Raw genomic sequence first — 21,498 nt, 5'->3', positions numbered from 1 at the left:
CCATATTGCTCTGGTGTTGTTGTTTTTGACCTGAAAGCATATCAAAAAACATCACTAAAACTGGAAATATCGTGTGTTTTACAACTTTTAAATACAAGTTTTACTTACATTTTTAGAAAATTAAAAAAAAAATCACGCAAATAATAAAATTTTCGCAGCAAAATAAAAACACAAAAAGTTCTCCGCCAACAAAATTGCAACTTAGCAAAACGGAGCTACGATCGAAATGCATGATAGGCAGAATTGTAAATTTCGAAGTTGAACTGAACGGGAACGGAACGCATGATACCAAAGTCGCCAAACGGAGAAAATTTCAATCCAAGTCGAAATGCGTGATAGGGGTGAATAAATGTATATTTTTTCGTTAAATTTATATTGATTTTCCAAAAATACCAAAATTTCTAGTAATAATTTCTCTTATTCATTTTTATTTCACTTTTTTTTCAATAAATAAACAAATTTCACACACAGCTGACTAAATGCACAAGTCTGCCGTCTGTCACCATAAAATTTCAAAGCGCATTAGCGTTGCTTAATGCGTATTAATTTTGCTCGTCCACAGACGCTATTATACTCATTTTAATTTGAAATAAAATTGAGCGAATTGCTGATGTTTGCTTATTTTCATATGACAGCGCTTCATTTCCTCATAATTGTTAGCACATAAATGAAGCTCACTACGACTGTAAAAGGTAATTTTCAATATAAATTTTTTTTGCTAATAAAAACTGCAACAAGTGCAAGTTGTGAATTTGTTTAAATGTTTACACTTTAATTAAATTAATTTAACGTGAAAAATTTGCATAAGTGTGTTAAATGTACTGAAATAGCTTGTTGAAATGTTCGAATTTTAGGAATTTTTGAACTTTAAAGTCGAATATCTCGTAAACTAAGCGTTTGCGGTACTAACTTTTAAATCAGGAGGACTTCCTCTTTATAACGGTACCAATTATAAAAGGTTACATGACATTTAGCGGTAGATGGCGCATAACACGGCGCAGTGCTGCCACAGCCACTCCCCTTCCAATGAACCCCTTAGGGGAAGGCAAGATACTTCAATAAGTTCTTTGTGGTACATCAAGATTAGGATGAGTGCTGTCATCTTCGGTTACGAATGCCGGCTTAAGGCGTTCCGTTGAAATGTTAACTTCGCTGCCGTTGATTCTCACTGTGAATACTCGATCTGACTGCCGACTGACTATTGGATATGGGACGCTATACGGTGGTTCCAAAGGTGCCCTTACGGCATCGGTCCGTACGAAGACATGTGAACACTCGAACATATTTTTCAACACGAACAGTTTCGGCCTTTGATGATGTGGGACAGCTGAAGGTTTGATTTTTTGCATGTGCTCTCTGAATTTATCGATGAAAGTTTGATGTGGAATGTGACGAAGACGAAGAGTTGTGCCGTACAAAAACTCTGCAGCCGATGCTTTAATGTCCTCCTTAAAGCAAGTCCTTAATCCCTAAGACTGTAGGAAGCAAGTCCACCCACGTTTTATCACTGTGGCACATGAGTGCGGCCTTCAAGGATCTGTGCCAACGCTCTATCATGCCGTTGGATTGTAGATGGTACGGAGTCGTATGAATGTGTTTGCTTCCAACCAATCTTGCCAATGATTGGAACAAGGCAGACTCGAATTGCATACCATGATCGGTGGTGATTGTTCTTGGGCAGCCAAAACGAACAATCCAATGCGTCCAAAATTTAGTTGCCACTGTGTTTGCGGTTATGTCCTTCAAAGGAATCGCTTCGGGCCAACGAGAAAATCTATCTATCATTGTGGGGCAATGGCGGTATCCTTTCACTAAGGGCATTACAACCAGTTCAAGATGTATATGTTCAAAACGGCTATCTGGTATGTCAATTTTTATCGGTGGCAAGTGATTATGTTTATGAATTTTAGCCCGTTGGCACGGTAAACAACTCCTGACCCATGAACTAACATCTTTTTTCATCACTGGCCAAACATATTTAGAACGAATTTGTTGTAATGTAGAACTGATGCAAAAGCTTGATAACGTAATTCCTTGGGTATATAAAGGCGAAGGTGTCCGTTTGAGACTTCACAGTACACTGAAGTTTTGTCTTTGGATTGCACCAAACGAAGCCTTAAAGACTGCTGTGATTTCAGTAGCTCCTCCAACTCTTTGTCACGTTACTGTGCTGCTTGAAATTTTGATCGGCCGATAAAACAGGTCATTGAAATGGCGTTTATCGGAGACAATGCATCGGCAACCACATTTTCGGGGCCAGCTAAGTGTACGATCGCCGTTGAAAATTGTGATATATAGCTGAGGTGTCTTAACTGCCTCGGAGATACTTTGTCTGGCTTTTGCGCAAAAGCAAATATAAGTGGCTTATGATCTGTTTTGATCACAAATTGACGTGCTTCCAGTATATGACGAAAATGTTTCACTGCTTCATAAATTGCTAGCAACTCACGATCGTAAGCACTGTAGTTTTTTCAGTTGCGGTTAGCTTCCGCGAGAAGAAACCGAGAGGTCTCCAAATGCTGTCTGTTTGTTGTTCAAGAGTCGCGCCAATAGCTAAATCTGAAGCGTCACAACTAAGCGCTAGGGGTGCGCCGACAGTAGGGTGCGCCAGTGATATTGCTTTGCTTATTGAAATTTGACAGTCTTCAAAAGCTTGATTACTTGCGACGGTCCACTCAATTATTCGTTTATCGTGTTTCTTTGACTCGTGCAGGTAGCTATTTAGCGGTGCCTGTAACTCGGCTGCATGTGGTATGCAGCGCCTGTAGTAATTAATTATTCCCAGAAACCAGCGCAACTCAAGGACCGTCTTTGGTCGCGGGGTGTTCAAAATTGTCTGTACTTGCTCTGGTGGCGGTTGGCAGCCGGAGCTGTTTATTGTGTATCCCAAAAATTGTACTTGACTTTGTTCAAACGCACACTTCTTAGTATTTATTTCGAAGCCGTTCTCTCTTAAGATGTCGAGTACAGTGCGTAGGTGAACGCGATGTTCTGCACTATCCTTAGACACGATTAGTACATCGTCAATGCATAGACGTATACGAAATCAAGGCCTCTAAATATGTTATCCATAACTCGTTGAAAGGTCTGTGTTGCGTTTCGCAGTCCAAAAGGCATTCTAAGATATTCAAATAAGCCAAACGGCGTATATACAGCGGTCCTTCGCAACCATTGGTATTTGGTAATAAGCGCGAATTAAGTCAAGTGCAGAAAATATCGAATTTCCAGACAATCTCTCAGCAAAATCGTGGATATGACCTATAGGATAGCGACTCGGAATTGTTTGTGAGTTTAGTTTCCTATAATCACCACATGCACGCCAACCACCATTCTTTTTTACCACCATATGTAAGGGGCTTGCCCAAGCACTTTTGGATAGACGACAAATGCTGTTTGTGAGTAAAATGTCGAATTCGGCACACACAGCGTCACTTGAGAAGCCACGCGGCCGTTCAGCGGTTGGGGGTCCTGTAGTTTCGATATGGTGACATACCTGATGTACTGGTTGCAGCTTAAAGGCTAGCCAGCCAAAAACGCAGAATCGTGGCCCGAGTCAGCTGGCACGACCTATCTTATGGGCGCGCAATGTAACTGAACAGTGAAAAACGCTACTCCCTTCTCTCTTTGACGTGGGATGACATGAGAATCCGCGACATTTGGATTTTTGCCGCCGCAAACGTGGCAGCTGGGTTGTCAATATCGATATACTGCAGTAATTCTCAACTTTTATAATTCAATCTGTTCAATATGTTTGAAATTTTCTTAAAATAACTCAAAATCAGAGTCGAATGCTATTATTTATAAATATATAAACTATTTTTAATAGTTTGTTTTCAGTTTTGATATTTTATATTGTAAAAAATTGTAATTGAAAACAAAGATGTGCTCAAAACTATATATGTGTATTGGGCAATGGCAACATTGTTCAAATGAAAACAAAGCAAATATGGCTGATTTCTGCGTTTTTACCACGTTTTTCACTGTGCACACATTTCGCCGATAAGGAAGGAAAAGGAAGGAAGGGAGTAGCCTTTCAGTTGTGTCCCCAATGGACGTTGGAGAAGCGCAAGTGTTTTCGGTGTCGTTCAACTGCATAAGAAGCGAGGTTGCCTTATGAGCTTTTCGTGGTAGCGGTGCTGGCTCTGTTACTATTTTTGTGCTGATAACTGTTATATTGTGCTGTATTGTATTGATATCGTTAGCCCAGTTATGAAGTCTATTAGCTGCTTGCGATTAAGGTCCACTATCAGTTTGAAACCTGTAAGAAAATCTGCGCCAATTAATGGTGTCTGTATGTTGGCAATAACCAACGTCCATTCAAATTTACGTTGCAACCCGAGATCAATTTCCATGTTATGTTCGCCATACGTCATAATCTACGTAGTTGTAGTGCATCCACTGTGAGTCTCTTGTCCACGAGAGAACTAGGAATTACCGAAACACAGGAGCAAGAGTCGATGAGGAAACGGTAGCCAGATTGGAAATCGTTGACAAATAATTGCTTTCGGGAATTTGATTTAATCGGGGATGGGGACCGCTGTGAGGTCGTAGTTGAGTTTTTTACGTCTAAGCTGCCGTCAACAAGTAAAGCTGACGGCAGCCGACTTAGTTTTCCGAAGATGAGCGTAAAAAACCTGGTCGGCACTTACAGGCAGCATCGCCAAAGCGTTTATAAACATAACAAAGCTGACCATTATGAGGGTGTACAGGTCCACTGCATTTGCAGGACTATGACTTCTTTTCAAGGGATGCGATTTTATTTTTCATTGACTCAATTGCTGCGCTCAGTTCAGATAGTGGATTGGCTTTATGGCTTGGACTTCGTCTTGCTAACCATTACCAATAGAGTGAACTTCTGGCGTTGCGATTGACTCGAGCATTTTGTCGGCCATTGAGGCGATGCTGCTTAGGTTGTCCGTTGCTACACTCAACCATGGTCGTATTGTTGGCGGCAGCCGTTGAAGAAATAACAGACGGATTAAGTAATCTTGATCTGGTGCCAGTCGACGCATTTGGGCTAATATATCAGATGGCTTCATAACCACAAATTCGTCGCCTTTCAACAATCGTTGTAATTTACTCTGATTAGAATCGTTGGGGGATGAAGCAGGAGATCCTCTACGGCGAGTAAAGTTTCCTCTTCCAAGTGTGTGGCCACCACATCGAATTAATCTGCATCCGCTACTATGTTGTTTAGTCTAAATGTACGCTCAATTTGCGCAAACCACAAATTAGGATGACTCCTGTTGAATGCAGAGATGTGGACGCGTTGAACACTACTGTTTGGCACGGATGAAACCTGTTGAGCCATAAGTTCTTCTTGTACGCGCCGGAAAGCACGAAGCTCTACTTTTAGTCCTTCCAGTTCTGACATCGCTACTGATGAACGCAAGTTATACTGCGATGTGCTCATAAATAATCAAACGAAGATCGGGGTCACCAATTTATCACGCTACACGTGCTGCTTTATTCAATCTCAAAAAAGAAGTAAGTGTTACAAAATGACAATTCAATTATAAACGGTTACATGACATTTAGCGGGAGATGGCGCATAACACGGCGCATTGCAGCCACAAGTTATATTTAAAAAATTCTGTTTCTTTTGCGACAGACCTTGTATAAATTAATCCTTCAGTCCTTACGGCTGTTGTCCAGGAAATAAGAATTGTTTCGATTATTCCACAAGTCCTTACAGTTGTTATCTAGGAAATAAAAAATTGATCTCCAGTTTTATAATTCAATAATCTTTATTAATCAAACTGTTTCTCCACTTTAAACTTCAATATTTTTCAATTTGATTTTACTAAGCACTATGTGTTCCTCTTAAAGTCTAGCTTAACACTAAAACTTAAAAATATGAGCCCTGTCTGATTCTCTAAGCTTTGGCACAATTTCGGCAATTCTGCTGTTACTGCACCTGATACTGTTGTTGTTGTTGTCGTTTAGACAACTGGTAAATCGCTGCTACTGCGCTGATATTGGAGTAGCGAAGAATTTGCCAGTTGATGTGAAAATGCCGACGCGGACTATTCCCACGCTTACTGGCTGGTGTGGAGTAGCTCTAAGAACGCTACAGTGGGCAGACTAGCAGACTAATGTGTTAACTGCCCCCCTTCTAAATCGAGGCCGTCCGCGGCCGCTTGCCTGATCTTGGCTACCGCTTCCTTCCCGTCATCCGTGTCCTTTAGACGTTCACTCGTCCTGCGTATCCAAAATACCAATGTTGCACCTATAATCATAGCAACGGCCAGTACCACTACATGTAGAGGGTAGTGCGATTATGGACCATTTCATGTAGCTTTCCAATGTGTCCAAGGTTCTTCAAATTAATCTTGTGCAAATACGTTTCCTCTTCCCGCACTTCGACTCTTTGGTCGTTTATGATGATTAAGCCACTGTCCACCTCGATGAGCGGGTCGAGGTTATTGTAGGTAGTTTTGCATGTCGCCTTGTTATTATTAAATAGTTGCCTCACACATATAGAATCTGTTTCTATTTTACAGAAACTTGCAGATATCGCTGTCGTGCAGTTTTTAACTGGAATTGTTGAATTGCCGCAATTCGCAACAGTATCGGTCTCCAAAAAAATTATTTCGTCGTCGTGTGCCACCGGAAAAACCCTAACTAAGCTGCATACTTTTTGAATTCTAGGAAACTTAACAATAAAGTAAGTATATTATATCATCTTTTTGAAAGTTTTTTATCTTAGAATTACTTATAATATCGCTTATGCTTACATTTAAAGCGTACTCAGTGATTAATATTTTAGAAATTTCAACTGAATCCAAAATTATAGGATTTACAACATTTAATTTACCTAAAACTATGGAATAAATTATATTGTCCAAATCTGTTAAAACTGCCCTATTTCTGGCCATAAGTAGTTCAAAAAGATGACCAGTGTCAATGTCGGCTTTTTTTGTAATAGAAATAATTTTGTTAACAGTCTCAGTCAATTTGTCGATCTGCTGTTGTATCTGAGTATTTATGAAAAATTGATGATCATTGTATTCTATAAGTTCTTGTGTCTTAAATTTTAGTTCGTTAAAATCGTCGAAATCTGGAGTTCCGGCTATGTATTTTATTGCAGTGCCAATCACGTTTATGCTTCGCGCTTGTCTATGGTGAATTTTCACTGTGTCAATCAATCGATAAATTTGGTTAACGTCCGCCTGAAGAACCTTAGTCATATGTGATTGGGGAAAAACGTGAAAAATGTTTTCTGTTTCCCGCAAGACGGTGAGGTAATTCGTCAAATTCGTTCGATGCGTTAAGTAGTCATATTTGTCCCAAACTGCTACATTTCCGTCAATAACTGGTATGTAGTTGGATTTTGTAAAATTAATTACGAGTATTTTGCTGTCGGGTCTCTGAGTACAGAAAAGTAGTAAAATAACTCTGTAAAGGTGAGAAAAAATAAAAAAAATTATTACCTAAGGTTACTCTTATGAACCTTCCTATTATCTATTAAAACTGTGGATCCTAGATCCTTTTTAATAGTTTTTTCCGTAAAAATTTTTGTAAATTTATTGCCAATTCTTTTATTGGTCCTAACGTAAACTTTATCCCCTGGCTTGAAAAACCTCTTAAGTTTACCGCTATTGATCCTTGCCAACTCATTTTCCTGAGCTTTAATTAATTTGCCCTTTATTTCGGTTTTAAGGTCCGAAGGCATGGAAAAATTCAGTTCGATAGGTTTCCCTCCAGTTACTGAATGAATTGATCTATTGTATTTTGCAGTAGGAAGAAGTATTAATTCATTGGTATCATTTATAGCTTGTTCTAGCTTAGTGCATCTAGCGATTTCAGTTAAGGTGCTATTAAATCGCTCTATTTGTCCATTTGTTGTACTATGGAAAGGAGGGATTGTAAAAATTTCTGCTCCAAAATGATCCTTAAAAGGGACCTTATTGTCTGCGAGTTCAGTGACTTTTCGTTATCAACCGTCACATTCCTCGTATTTTCAAAAGAATTAAGGATTTGTAATAAAGCCTGTTTTACGTCAACAATTGCCCTTGATGCAATTGGAATAACTGTGGCGAATTTTGAAAACTTATATATGCAGGTTAAAAAATTATGTTTATCAGCAGAATAAATATCTATATGTAACATTTCCCCAGGACGGGATGGTATCGGAGTCTTTCCTAACTCTGGTTTAGTCGGATGCTGTTCGTACTTGGCTTCCTTACAAATTTTGCAATGGACAGTAATTTCCTTTAATTTCTTCCGCATATTTGGAAAATAGTAGTCGCTCAATACCTGTTTAATGTTCTTTCGGACAGAGCGATGAGCTCTACTATGTTCCATTGCCAGTATTTCATTTTGATCGTCTTCGTTAAAAATAGCATTAACTAGTCTCATTGTGTAACGAAATTTTATTGACGGGAATTTCTTTACAATCTCGTCCTGAATTTTTCCCAAAATAGGCATACTGCAATGAATAGCGTTAACTACATCAGGATTAACGCATTCACCAATCAATTCTAGTAGATCCTGAAGATTTTTAAATGTAATTTGATGCCTTATCCTTGACTTGAAAATAATTCTTGTGTTCTTGGTTGTGACATTTCCTTCTTCCAGAATTATCTGATTTCAAAATGAATTAACAGGGTTTTCCACTTTTGGAATAACTTCTGTTAGAGATTCTTCACTATGCATAGTAACAGATGAGGATTCCTTCTCTATTGCATTAATGTGTTGTCGTGACAATGCATCGGCAACATGATTATCTTTACCGGGTTTATAATGAAATTGAGGTGAAAACTCTTCCACAAACGTTCGCCAGCGTTTTATTTTCGTGTTTGGATTCTTATCCGAGACAGCGAAGGTCAAGGGCTGATGATCGGTAAAAATATTCAGCTGTTTTACTCCGTACAAATAGTTTCGCAGTTTCTGAAGTGCCCACACTATCGCTAAAAGCTCTCTTTCATTGGTTGCATAATTCTCTTCTGCTGTCGATAACGTTCTGGAAATCATGGTTATAGGCCTATTGCCTTGAGATAGTACCGCCTCAATAGCGTGTGCTGAAGCGTCAGTTGTTAAGTCAAATGCTTTATTGTGATCAGGATATAGCAGAAGTACATCCTCAGAGGATAAAATTCTCTTAACTTTTTCGAAAGCCAGCAACGCGTCGTTGTCCAACTCAATTTTAACATTTTTTGATTGATTCGTTCCCACATGACCATTTTCTCCCCTTAAGTATCTTGTCAGAGGCTTTACTATGGAGGCATAGTCTTTAATAAACGTCCTATAGTAACCAGATAGCCCCAAAAATGCTCGTAAACCGCGAAGAGTGTTAGGCGTTTTATAATTCAGAATGTCATTGACTTTATCAGGGCATGTTTTTATCCCTTCCTTCGAAACAACAAACCCAAGGAATTCCACTTGTTCCCTAAAAAAGTTTGATTTCTCCATTGAAACTCGCATGTTGGCTTGGTAAAGTTTGGTTAGGATTCTTTCGATGTCCATGATCCTGTAGTGATCCTCTTCATTGCTTGAGAAGATGATTACATCATCGATGTAAACATGACAGCATTTCCCTATTTCGTCTCTGAGGACATCATCAATTGCCCTTTGGAAAATTGCGGGCGCATTTTTCCCCCCGAAAGGAAGTCTACAAAATTCGTATTTTCCATTATTTACAGAGAAGGCAGTCTTTTCTCTGTCCTACTCTGCCAACTTAATTTGGTGGAACCCTGACTTTAAGTCAAGTGTCGTAAAAAATGCTGATTTTCCCATATTTGTTAAAATGACTAAAGTATCTGGAATGGGATACCTGTCTGAAACTGTTTTGACGTTCAGTTTCCTAAAGTCAACTACCATCCTAATCTTCTTCCTCCCGTTCTCATCTATCCCTTTTTTATCGACAACCCATAAAGGATTATTATATGGAGATCGAGAAGAACGAATTCTTCCATCTCGTAGTAAATCTTTAATTTCCTGATTTATGAATTCTGAAGCGGCTATCGGGTAAGGGTATGACTTTGAATAAATCGTTTCGTTATCGACTGTCCTAATGGTGGCTACCACATTAGTGTTAAACGGCAAAGCCTCATCTGGATTTGCAAAGACCTTTGCAAGTTTTTCCAATATAAAAGAAATCTTTTCTCTATTCCCTGGTTCCTTAGGGGAATTCCCATTTTCAACTATTTTGTTGACACTTTTACAATCATAATAAGATAATTTTTTTTCACCCCCTTTATAATGAATGGTTCCTTTTTGTAAGTCTATTTTTGCGCCAACCTCTTTCCAGAAGTCAAACCCAATAATCCCGTCAAATGTTTTAAGTTCGGAAAGAAGGTAAAAAGGAGCCGTCTTTCCGAGCACGTTAATTAAGCATATTTCCTTAATCACGGCAGTACCGTGGATGGACCTAACTTTAAATGAGTTTTCTACATTCTTTACCCCTTTTAAATTTTCGTTGAGTTTAACAAAATTTTTTCCCGCTCCGGTATCGATCAACAATTTTATCGGTCGCCCTGCCAGTGTCGTATCTATATAGGGCAGGAGCGACCTACGTCTAAAAAATTTATTTCTTCCAAAAATTCCCATTGTGACTCCTTTTCATTAAAATCTTCAACTGAATCTTGGGTTAAGTGATTAACCCTTTGTATTTTCGAAATATTTTGCATATCGCTCTCGCGAGGTCTTTTCATTGTTTCCCTTTCTTGAGAGTGTAGGTTATTATTATAGGCTGTCGGCCTTTGACTAAAGTTTTGGGATGCCATCTGGGTTCTCTGAGAATCCCGCTCAGCTCTCCAATTTGGATTATAATTCCCTCCTTGCCTGTAGTGCGATAGAGTCGGATCAATCTCCATAGGGGTTGCCGCATCTACATATGTATACATATGTTTTTTTTTCCACTTGTTTATAATGAGGAGAGTGGTGTGGAGCAAATGTCCTTCCACCATTTTCCCCCCTGAGCTGAATCCATTTTACTGTAGAAAGAATTTGCAAACGAATATCGAGCATGATTTGCACACGAATTTGCGACGAAACATGATGTCGCTCAATGGCTTTCGCAAGCCAGAAACAAAACCCCTCAAGGCATCTTGCCTATATTTTTGGCAAAGTGACTCTATCAGTTCTTTTTTGCCCTCATTTAACATAATAGTTTTATTTATTATCAAGGTCAATTTCTTTTCGACCTCGTCGTAAAACTCAGCAATTGAAAGTTTCCCTTGCCTAAGAGTTGACATTTCCTGCTCAATCAAATATACTGGTCGCTTGTCAGCATAAGTAAAGTCTAACCGCGCGATGATCGCCTTAAAATTGAACACGGTATTGAATGACGATAACACTCGGTCGGCCGATCCGACAATTTTTTTTCTTATTATTGCTACCGCTTGGTAGTGTTTCGAACTGTTTTCGTAATTTTCAAACAACTTATAGGCTGCAAATGCAGCTTGCCTCCAACTAACATATCGTGACCTTTCGCCACTGAATTCCGGCAGAGATTTAATTATCTCTAAAGATTCCTCACACCGAACAGTCCGGTCGATCGTCACTGCTTCATATTCCTCCACTTCTAATGGAGTTTCTGAAGACTTTAATCTTTCCGTCAGCTGTCCTATTGTCCTCTCAAAGGACGCCCTAGTCCTTTCCGTAGCTGCTGTGACGGCAGCTGTCACTATCACCCTCATAGTTTCTTCATTCATTCTGATGTCTCTTTTACACTGACTGTGTCAATGATTTTATTTATTCTTTAGCGTTATTAAAAGCTTTTTAAACACATAAATACTTCAGCTCTACGGCCACTTTAAAAAATTTACTTACACTTTATAGCGCTATGCGCAATTATTTTTATTTATCTTCAATAAATTTTATTTATAACTTTATTAATTCTTTCCTTTTTCACTAGTTTAGCGCTAAGTGCTGTTTTCTATTAACTCTATAAGATTAACATCAATCAATTCTATTTATAACTTTATTTATTCTTTTTCTGTTTTCTTTTTTCTTTATCTCGATCATTGAGTACTTACATGAGAATATTAAAGATCATTCTGATTCCTTGGAGTAGTAGTTGTAGTCCTCAGTAGTCTTTATTCTGGTTCTAACTGCATTGGGCGCCAATTAATCCTTCAGTCCTTACGGCTGTTGTCCAGGAAATAAAAATTGTTTCGATTATTCCACAAGTCTTTACGGTTGTTATCCAGGAAATAAAAAAATTGTTCTCCAGTTTTATAATTCAATAATCTTTATTAATCAAACTGTTTCTCCACTTTAAACTTCAATATTTTTCAATTTGATTTTACTAAGCACTATGTGCTCCTTTTAAAGTCTAGCTTAAGACTAAAACTTAAAAATATGAGCCCTGTCTGATTCTCTAAGCTTTGGCACAATTTCGGCAATTCTGCTGTTACTGCACCTGATACTGTTGTTGTTGTTGTCGTTTAGACAACTGGTGAATCGCTGCTACTGCGCTGATATTGGAGTAGCGAAGAATTTGCCAGTTGATGTGAAAATGCCGACGCGGACTATTCCCACGCTTACTGGCTGGTGTGGAGTAGCTCTAAGAACGCTACAGTGGGCAGACTAGCAGACTAATGTGTTAACTCATATTAAGGAGCACACTTGACAGTTTACCGTACACGCGAGCATGTCACTATCTTTTCTTGAACTGCAACATATAAAAAAGCCATAAGTTTTTATTTTAAATTTCTAATAATGAATGTTTATATTTGTTTAAATAATTTTAATATTAATACATATTATGAACTTATATTAAAAAAAAGTCTAAAAAACATATCTTTAATTCTATTTGTTTCGTCGCTAGGTATATCATTTATATCATTATCATCTTTGTTGGAATATGCATTTTCAGTTGTAACAAGGTTTAACTCATTTATGTTTTCATTTGAATTAAAATGCAAATGAATATTATGCATTGCGCAGCATAAATTTACAATTATATGGTGCAGTATGTAGGGGTCGTTCACTACATTGACAACGAAGTGCCGATTTTAATAAACCTATTGTTTTCGCAAAAACAATTCGGCTTTTAGCATGATATGTGTGAAATCTCCTTTTTCAGACGCTGGTTATTGGTTCCCTAAACGAAGTTATGAGCCACGTATTTTTCGAAAATTATTCTAACCTAGTATTAAATATGCTTGTTCTCTCCGATAATTTGATGCGCTAATGATTTTCAAATGACTCATATCCCATATGTGAGTCTACACGTCTACATATGAAAAACATATACTCATATGTATATATAGAATACTTAGTGAAAAGTTAATTTTGAAAAAAAGCCTAACTACCATAACATTCAGACTTGAGAATCCTTTGCGGTTAAAATACAGATGTTTTCACTTGACTTGTTAGATCAGCTGCCATTGCCATACCAGGAATTTTTGACTTGCCAAAAAAATAGTTTTTTGCTTCCAATTCCTCGCTGGCAGTCATGTCAACGGAAATCCACCTTGAACATAGCCTGTACTTAATAATGTTGAGTACTTCATCTAATACAACATATTATGTCGATTGGGCCATAATGTATATATATTTTTTTGTTGATCCGAAAAATTTTGATGAAACTGCGTATTTATTTACATACATACATATGTAAATAAATTTTTTTTTATTTTTCCGTGTCATTGCACGAAAATGAACACACTAATTATAATGTTGTAAGTTTTCAGAGAAAACTGGTTTTCAATGTGTTTTCATATGACAGATTTTACATGGACGAAAACACAAGTTTTAGGGCGAAAACCAGTTTATCCCACGAAAACATGTTTTCATTGTTGGTCCGAACTTAGTATTAGCCAATTTATTTAATTTTTTAAACTTGCCAAATTTGTTGATAACACAGTTTACTTATGGTATGGTAAAGAAGGTTATCGATGCGGATTCAGTAAATAGACCCTTTACATAATATTAAATATGCATGTCTCCTCCGATAATTTGATGCGCTAATTATTTTCAATTTTGTGCGCTGGGTTTGGGACCCGCCACGTAAAAAACACCCCCAATGAAAAAGCATAAACAGCCTCGGATGAGAGACCCCCCTTTTGATGACGACCATGGCAAACGAAATAAGGACTACGAATTGAGGGCATGCACCTGGAATGTCCGGTCCCTTAATTGGGAAGGTGCCGCTGCCCAGCTGGTAGATGTCCTCGTAAAGATAAAGGCTGACATCACGGCCGTCCAAGAAATGCGATGGACGGGACAAGGGCAGAGACAAGTAGGTCCTTGTGACATTTACTACAGTGGCCATATAAAGGAGCGCAAGTTTGGTGTTGGATTCGTGGTGGGAGAGAGACTCCGTCGCCGAGTACTATCATTCACTCCGGAGAATGAACGTCTAGCCACAATCCGCATCAAAGCGAGGTTCTTCAACATATCGCTGATTTGCGCCCATGCCCCGACGGAAGAGAAGGACGATATGACCAAAGATGCCTTTTATGAGTGCTTGGAGCGCACTTATGAGAGATGCCCCCGCCACGATGTCAAAATCGTGCTTGGCGACTTTAACGCCAGGGTGGGCAAAGACGGTATCTTTGGCACTACGGTCGGTAAATTCAGCCTCCACGACGAAACATCCCCAAATGGGTTGAGGCTGATCGACTTCGCCGGGGCCCGAAATATGGTTATCTGTAGTACTAGATTCCAGCATAAGAAGATACATCAAGCTACCTGGCTGTCTCCGGATCGAAAAACCACCAACCAGATCGATCATGTTGTGATAGACGGAAGACACGTCTCCAGTGTTTTAGATGTGCGTGCGCTCCGAGGTCCTAACATCGACTCGGACTACTATATTGTTGCAGCCAAAATTCGCACTCGCCTCTGTGCAGCAAAAAACGCACGCCAACAAACACAAGGAAGGTTCGACGTCGAGAAGCTGCAATCACAACAGACAGCCGAAAGATTTTCCACTCGGCTTGCGCTCCTGCTCTCTGAAAGCACTCGTCAACAACTCGGTATAAGGGAACTGTAGGACGGCATTTCAAACTCCTTACGTACAGCTGCAACCGAAACCATTGGTTTTCGGAAAGTGCAAAAGAACAGCTAGTACGACGAAGAAAGCCGCGTCGCAGCGGAGAGAAAACAGGCTGCCTACCTCGCAACGTTACGATCGACCACAACACGTGCGGGATGGGATAGATACCGAGAGTTGAGGAGGGAAGCGAGACGCATTTGTAGACAGAAAAGGAAAGAGGCCGAAATGCGTGAGTACGAAGAGCTTGATAAGCTGGCCGACAGGGGTAATGCTCGAAAATTCTACGAAAAGATGCGGCGACTTACAGAAGGTTTCAAGACCGGAGCATGCTCTTGTAGAACCCCCCTAGGTGATCTAGCCACCGATGCCCAAGGCATACTTAAATTATGGAGGGAACACTTTTCCAGCCTGCTGAATGGCAGTGAACACACAACACCAGGAGAAGGCGAACCCGATACCCCAATCGAGGACGATGGAGCAGACGTTACATTGCCCGACCATGAAGAGGTTCGAATAGCAATTGCCCGCCTGAAAAACAACAAAGCGGCAGGGACCGATGGATTGTCGGCCGAGCTATTCAAGCACGGCGGCGAAGAACGGATAAGGAGCATGCATCCTGATGGTCGGACGAAAGCATGCCCAACGATTGAAATTTAAGTGTGCTATGCCCAATCCATAAAGAAGGGACAATCTGCGCCAACTACCGTGGGATAAGCCTCCTCAACATCGCGTAAAAGATTCTATCGAGCGTATTGTGTGAAAGATTAAAGCCCACCGTCAACAAACTGATTGGACCTTATCAGTGTGGCTTCAGACCTGGTAAATCAACAACCGACCAGATATTCACCATGCGCCAAATCTTGGAAAAGACCCGTGAAAGGAGAATCGACACTCACCACCTATTCGTCGATTTCAAAGCTGCTGTCGACAGCACGAAAAGGAGCTGCCTTTATGCCGCGATGTCTGAATTTGGTATCCCCGCAAAACTAATACGGCTGTGTAAACTGACGTTGAGCAACACGAAAAGCTCCGTCAGGATCGGGAAGGACCTCTCCGAGCCGTTCGATACCAAACGAGGTTTCAGACAAGGCGACTCCCTATCGTGCGACTTTTTCAATCTGCTCCTGGTGAAAATTATTCGAGCTGCAGAACTGAATTGAGCAGGTACAATCTTTTGTGAGAGTGTACAGCTGCTGGCGTATGCCGATGATATTGATATCATCGGTCTCAACACCCGCGCCGTTAGTTCTGCTTTCTCCAGACTGAACAAGGAAGCAACGCAAATGGGTCTGGCAGTGAACGAGGGCAAGACGAAATATCTCCTGTCATCAAACAAACAGTCGTCGCACTCGCGACTTGGCTCCCACGTCACTGTTGACAGTCATAACTTTGAAGTTGTATATAATTTCGTCTATTTAGGAACCAGCATTAACACTACCAACAATGCCAGCCTAGAAATCCAACGCAGGATTACTCTTGCCAACAGGTGCTACTTCGGACTTAGTAGGCAATTGAAAAGTAAAGTCCTCTCTCGACGAACAAAAGCCAAACTCTATAAGTCGCTCATAATTCCCGTCCTGCTATATGGTGCAGAGGCTTGGACGATGACAATAACCGATGAGTCGACGTTGCGAGTTTTCGAGAGAAAAGTTCTGCGAAAGATTTATGGTCCTTTGCGCGTTGCCCACGGCGAATATCGCATTCGATGGAACGATGAGCTGTACGAGATATACGACGACATTGACATAGTTCAGCGAATTAAAAGATAGCGGCTACGCTGGCTAGTTCATGTTGTCAGGATGGATGAAAACACTCCAGCTCTGAAAGTATTCGACGCAGTACCCGCCGCGGGAAGCAGAGGAAGAGGAAGACCTCCACTCCGTTGGAAGGACCAAGTGGAGAAGGACCTGGCTTCGCTTGGAATATCCAATTGGCGCCACGTAGCGAAGAGAAGAAACGACTGGCGTGCTGTTGTTGACTCTGCTATAATCGCGTAAGCGGAGTCTACGCCAGTAAAGAAGAAGAATTATTTTCAAATCACTCATATCCTATATGTGAGAATCATTACTTCTGTCAGGATACTTAGCACAAACGTATCGTTTTTGCATCTTGTGGTCGCAAGCCTACATACATATGAGAAACATACATATGTATATGTGTATGTTTAGAATATCAAGTGAAAAGTTAATTTCGAAAAAGCCTAACCACCATAACATTCAGACTTGAGAATCCTTTGCGGTTAAAGTACAGATGTTTATCTCTTGACGGCCCCTTTATCTTTACGTGAGTTCCATCAACTGCAATTGCCTTACTAGGAATTTAAAGGTACCTTTAAAGTTAAAAAATTCCCAAAATGCGAACATTTTAATAAGCAATTTCACTACATTTAACAAACTTTATGCACATTTTTCACTTCAAATTCATTTATTCATGATTCCGATCGTTCAGTTTGTATGACAGCTATATGTTATAGTGGTCCGATATCGGCAGTTCCGACAAATGAGCAGCTCCTTAAAGAGAAAATGACGTCTGCAAAATTTCAAAACGATATCTTAAAAACTGAGGGACTAGTTCGTATATATACATATATATATATACTTTATAGGTCTCCGTTTCCGACGCTTCCTTTTGGGTGTTACAAACTTTGTGACAAACTTAATATACCCTGTTCAGGGTATAAGGAGTATGGATATTTCCTTATTTAAATTTAATAAACAAATAAGTAATATTACGTAATGAAATACTTCGGTTAGGTTAGGGTATCGGCTCGATCATTTTTTTAAAGGAGTACTACGCAAAAGTACTTTAGTCACCTCGGGTATTGGCTCGAGAAGAGTTATTTTTTTAGAGCGCGGCCGAAGGCCGCCAACACAGAAATAAGTATTTCGCAGAAGTACTTCAGTCACCCCGAAAATTGGCTCGAGAGGAGTTATTTTTCAGATCGACATGATGTTATTATTATAATATAATATTGTAATATATAAAAATGTTTTATTACAATGATATAAGTTTTATAATATTATCATAGAGTTTTACTTATTTGTGGTTATTATATATAAATCACATATTATACATATACAGATATGAAAAACTGTTCACAGCTCAATTATAGCTTGAAAATATTGGAAATAATTTTTTATTATAGTTAATATAGAAAAAAGAATCATGCGAAAATACAAACAAAGAAAGCGCTGCCGGTGAAAATCCGTCATAGCTGGATTTTCGCTTCATTTAAGATGTGGCAACACTCGTTTTCTCATAATTGTAAACAATCTAACCTTTTCAATGATGAGTGTGCAAAGTGATTTTTAAATTAATAAACTTAGCTAATAAATAACAAAATAAAAGTGAAATATGAGCTTATTTCATTGTTTAAAATATATTTAAATATACAAACTGAAAAATGTGAAAAAATTTAGTGAAACATTGAGAAATATCTTGCGATATTAATACAAATTTTTGAGTTTTTAATTGAGAATATTTTAAAAAATTTAAGTGTTGTAACATTATTTTTGCATATTCCTAATCTGGAGAGGCTCCTCTACCAGCACATACCCCAATTATACCGAAATTAGTTTTTTTTTTACCCGACCGTCAAAGTAATCGGAATCGTGTCGTAGAATTTTATCCATTTTAAATATTTCAAAAACGAATTTTAATTTTTCAAACTTGTAAAATTTGTTGATCAATGATCGCATGAACATTTTCGATCGAAATTTCTTTCCGCAACGAATTCGATGTGGATGTAATAATTATACCCACTATTTCTAATTCTTTTAGATATCAAATAGTCTCGATCTCTCAATCCATTTTAAAAAAGTAGTAGCATGTATGCCGTGCATAATCTTGTCGTGATTGTTTTATTGCTTAAAAACCAACTATAAAATAAGGCATTTCATGCATTTTAGGATTAATATTTCCATTTCATTTATTAATATTTTAAGTAATTTTGACTGAATATTTAGGAGAGGTTTTGTGTAGAAGCTTTTATCTAAGTTCGCTACCTTTTTTAGCTGAGTTTCTTAAAATACTACAATGAAATTGGTAGTATTACCACCAAATACTGCATTAAACTGCCTCTAAACTACATATTAGCAGTTACTAAAATAATACAATTAAATGCGATTATTTTGACTTATCCGAAGGTAAGGCATTCTTTTTGGTTATATGTACATATATTAAAAGTGATTTTACTACCCTTTAGTACTGGGCACTACGAAAGATTAGAAAAGTTCTATCAGTTTAAAATTAATGATCTTGATGAAAATAAGTTCATTTGAATTGCATTTAAATTTATTACACTTACTATTGACCAATCGATTAAAATAATATATATTTTATGTATTAATTCTATATAATTATTTAAGTATGGAAAATTAAATTCCCTACACTACAATTAATTGCTTTAAAAATTGATCATTCGATTAAAATAATGTATATTTATTTATGTAAGAAGTCCAACAAAAAAAACATTTTTTTTTTTTAATTTTTTAAGGCAGTTTTCCCTTGAACCCCATCGATATTATACGCTTATATCTGTGAACAAAATAAATAGGAATTATAATTAAAAGAAAAATTGTTCCTACATTCGACTGGTAACTGGCGAATGACACGTGAGATTGTTCGGACTTTACATATGTTTAGACTTTACATATCCCCACACGAAAAAGTTTAACGGTGATCTTGGTGGCCAATCGACCGGCCAAAAACGTAAAATTATCTACATACCGAAATGTTCTCTCAATAAATCCATTAATTAATGCCATGTGTGAGAACTGGCGCCGTCTTGCCGAGATCACGACCTTCAATTTCAGGCATCAATTAGTTGGTTATCATGGCGATATAACAGTCTTCATTGACGATAACGTTTTTATATGATATGGACCGATGATTTAACAGTTCACAAACCACACCAAACCTTTTTTTTTAGATGAAATGGTAGTCAATGAATCTCTTCAGGCTGCTCTTTGTTTAAAAAGCGGCAAATTTTGCTTATTAAGGTACACGTTGAGTTAGAAATGCGCCTCATCGCTGACCCAAATTTGGCTCGAAATTGTGGGATCTTTTTGGAACTTGTCAAGAGCCCATAGAGCGAAGCGATGTCGCTTGAGGACGTCAGGCGGCGCTAGTTCTTTCACAAGCTGTATTTTGAACGCTTTCAATTTAATATATCGACGTAAAATACGTCAAATCGTTCCTTACGGCAGTCCGAGTTGCTGCGAACGGCGCTGAATCGACTCTCCACTGCGTACAAGGTGTGTTCCGAATAGTACGCTCAGTAGGTAGGTTGTGTTGACTATAAGTTGAGCGAAGCGCGCGAAACACATTCTTTACAGAACGTGAATTTTCGTAATAAACTGAACAATCTGTAAACGTATAAAACTGAACAAAAATAACGCCAGAGTTTGACACGACTCACGCACAACCTGTCAAAAGGCTATTAAAAAAATTACCTCTGCTTGGATCACCCGTTATGAATTAATAAATTGTATATATTGAATTCAAGTTAGTTTTATACTATTTTATATAACCAAATGAATAAATAAACTTTTTTAATCAGTTATTTTCCACAAATGTATAGAAAGGTGAAAATTTGTTTAGCTCATGGACAAAAATGTCGAAATTGGAAGAGGCAAGCTACAACTTGGAAACAGTAAACAGAAACTAAGGACGTATTTCGAACAAAACATACAGTACTCATTGCCTGGAAATGAAATTACATTTAAGTCGATTGACACTGTTACTGATCCAGACGAAATTGTCAACTATCCTGTAGATTTTTAAATTCACTGGATTTACCGGGAATGCCACCACATAATTTGCGACTTTAGATTGGCTCACCTATAATTCTGCTTCGAGATTTAAATGCCCCGAAATTATGTAATGGCACGAGATTAGTTCTAAGAAAAATCATGGGCAACATTTTTGAAGCCACTATTTTGAGTGGAAAATTTCAAGATGAAGTTATATTTCTACCACGGATTCCTTCAGATTCACCCAAACCATTCAAACGTTTTCAATTTCTAATTCGCTTGGCATATACTATGCCTATAGTGGGGACCAAACTATGACAATTTGTGGCTTAGATTTAGAAAATCCGTGTTTCTCTCACGGTCAATTATATATTGCATGTTTGTTTACACGCCTCAAGGATTAACCAAAAATATTGGATATAAAATGGCATTACGATAAACTAAATTTATGTAAATTATAAAAACTATATGTGTGTACAGGACAACGTCTGTCGGGTCCGCTGGTACATATGTATATATGTATGTACCTAAAAAAAAATATACTCGTACTTGTTAAAGCTTACATTTGTCGGAGATATCTAATTGGCTATTGCTTGACGAAATATTTTTTTGAATAACGGTTTCGTGCATATCAAAACTAACTATTCGATGCAGATTATTTGCCATACATTTTAGTTGATTACTGGAGTAGTTTAGTGTACGTAATGGACTATTCTGTTCGGAGGGGTACAGATCGTCACCTTATTAAAAAACTATTATTATTAATAATGAATTTTTGAATAAAAAATGTCTCAC

General features: G+C 38.3%; 1 protein-coding gene, 1 long non-coding RNA gene and 1 pseudogene across 8 annotated transcripts in view; 1 reads left to right on the top strand and 2 right to left on the bottom strand.

Moving 5' to 3' along the window:
- The window catches only part of LOC105223892 (acyl-coenzyme A diphosphatase NUDT19), a 196,091-nt gene that overhangs the window by 18,517 nt on the left and 156,076 nt on the right, over positions 1-21,498 (bottom strand). For 2 of the 7 annotated variants that reach the window (XM_049445859.1, XM_049445864.1), the window contains one exon: positions 21,267-21,443. The exons of 1 other annotated variant lie outside the window; for it this stretch is intronic. In XM_049445859.1, the coding sequence (XP_049301816.1) occupies positions 21,267-21,443 (177 nt within the window). Of the gene's footprint in view, positions 1-6,635; positions 12,620-16,746; positions 21,456-21,498 lie in introns of those variants that run through there. 4 more of the 7 variants (XM_049445860.1, XM_049445865.1, XM_049445862.1 and 1 more) reach the window with 4 other exon arrangements.
- LOC125775749 (uncharacterized) overlaps positions 6,539-21,498 on the top strand; it is a 29,225-nt gene continuing 14,265 nt past the window's right edge. The window contains exon 1 of the long non-coding RNA XR_007421357.1: positions 6,539-6,667. This is a non-coding gene — a long non-coding RNA (uncharacterized LOC125775749). The remainder of the gene's footprint in view (positions 6,668-21,498) is intronic.
- Positions 12,645-17,058, bottom strand: LOC125775626 (uncharacterized; annotated as a pseudogene).

Source organism: Bactrocera dorsalis, chromosome 1 (genome assembly GCF_023373825.1).
Source record: "Bactrocera dorsalis isolate Fly_Bdor chromosome 1, ASM2337382v1, whole genome shotgun sequence".
NCBI classification, from domain to species: Eukaryota; Metazoa; Arthropoda; class Insecta; order Diptera; family Tephritidae; genus Bactrocera; species Bactrocera dorsalis.
The sequence above is the reverse complement of the archived record's forward strand: the minus strand, read 5'-3'. Positions and strand labels throughout refer to the sequence as shown.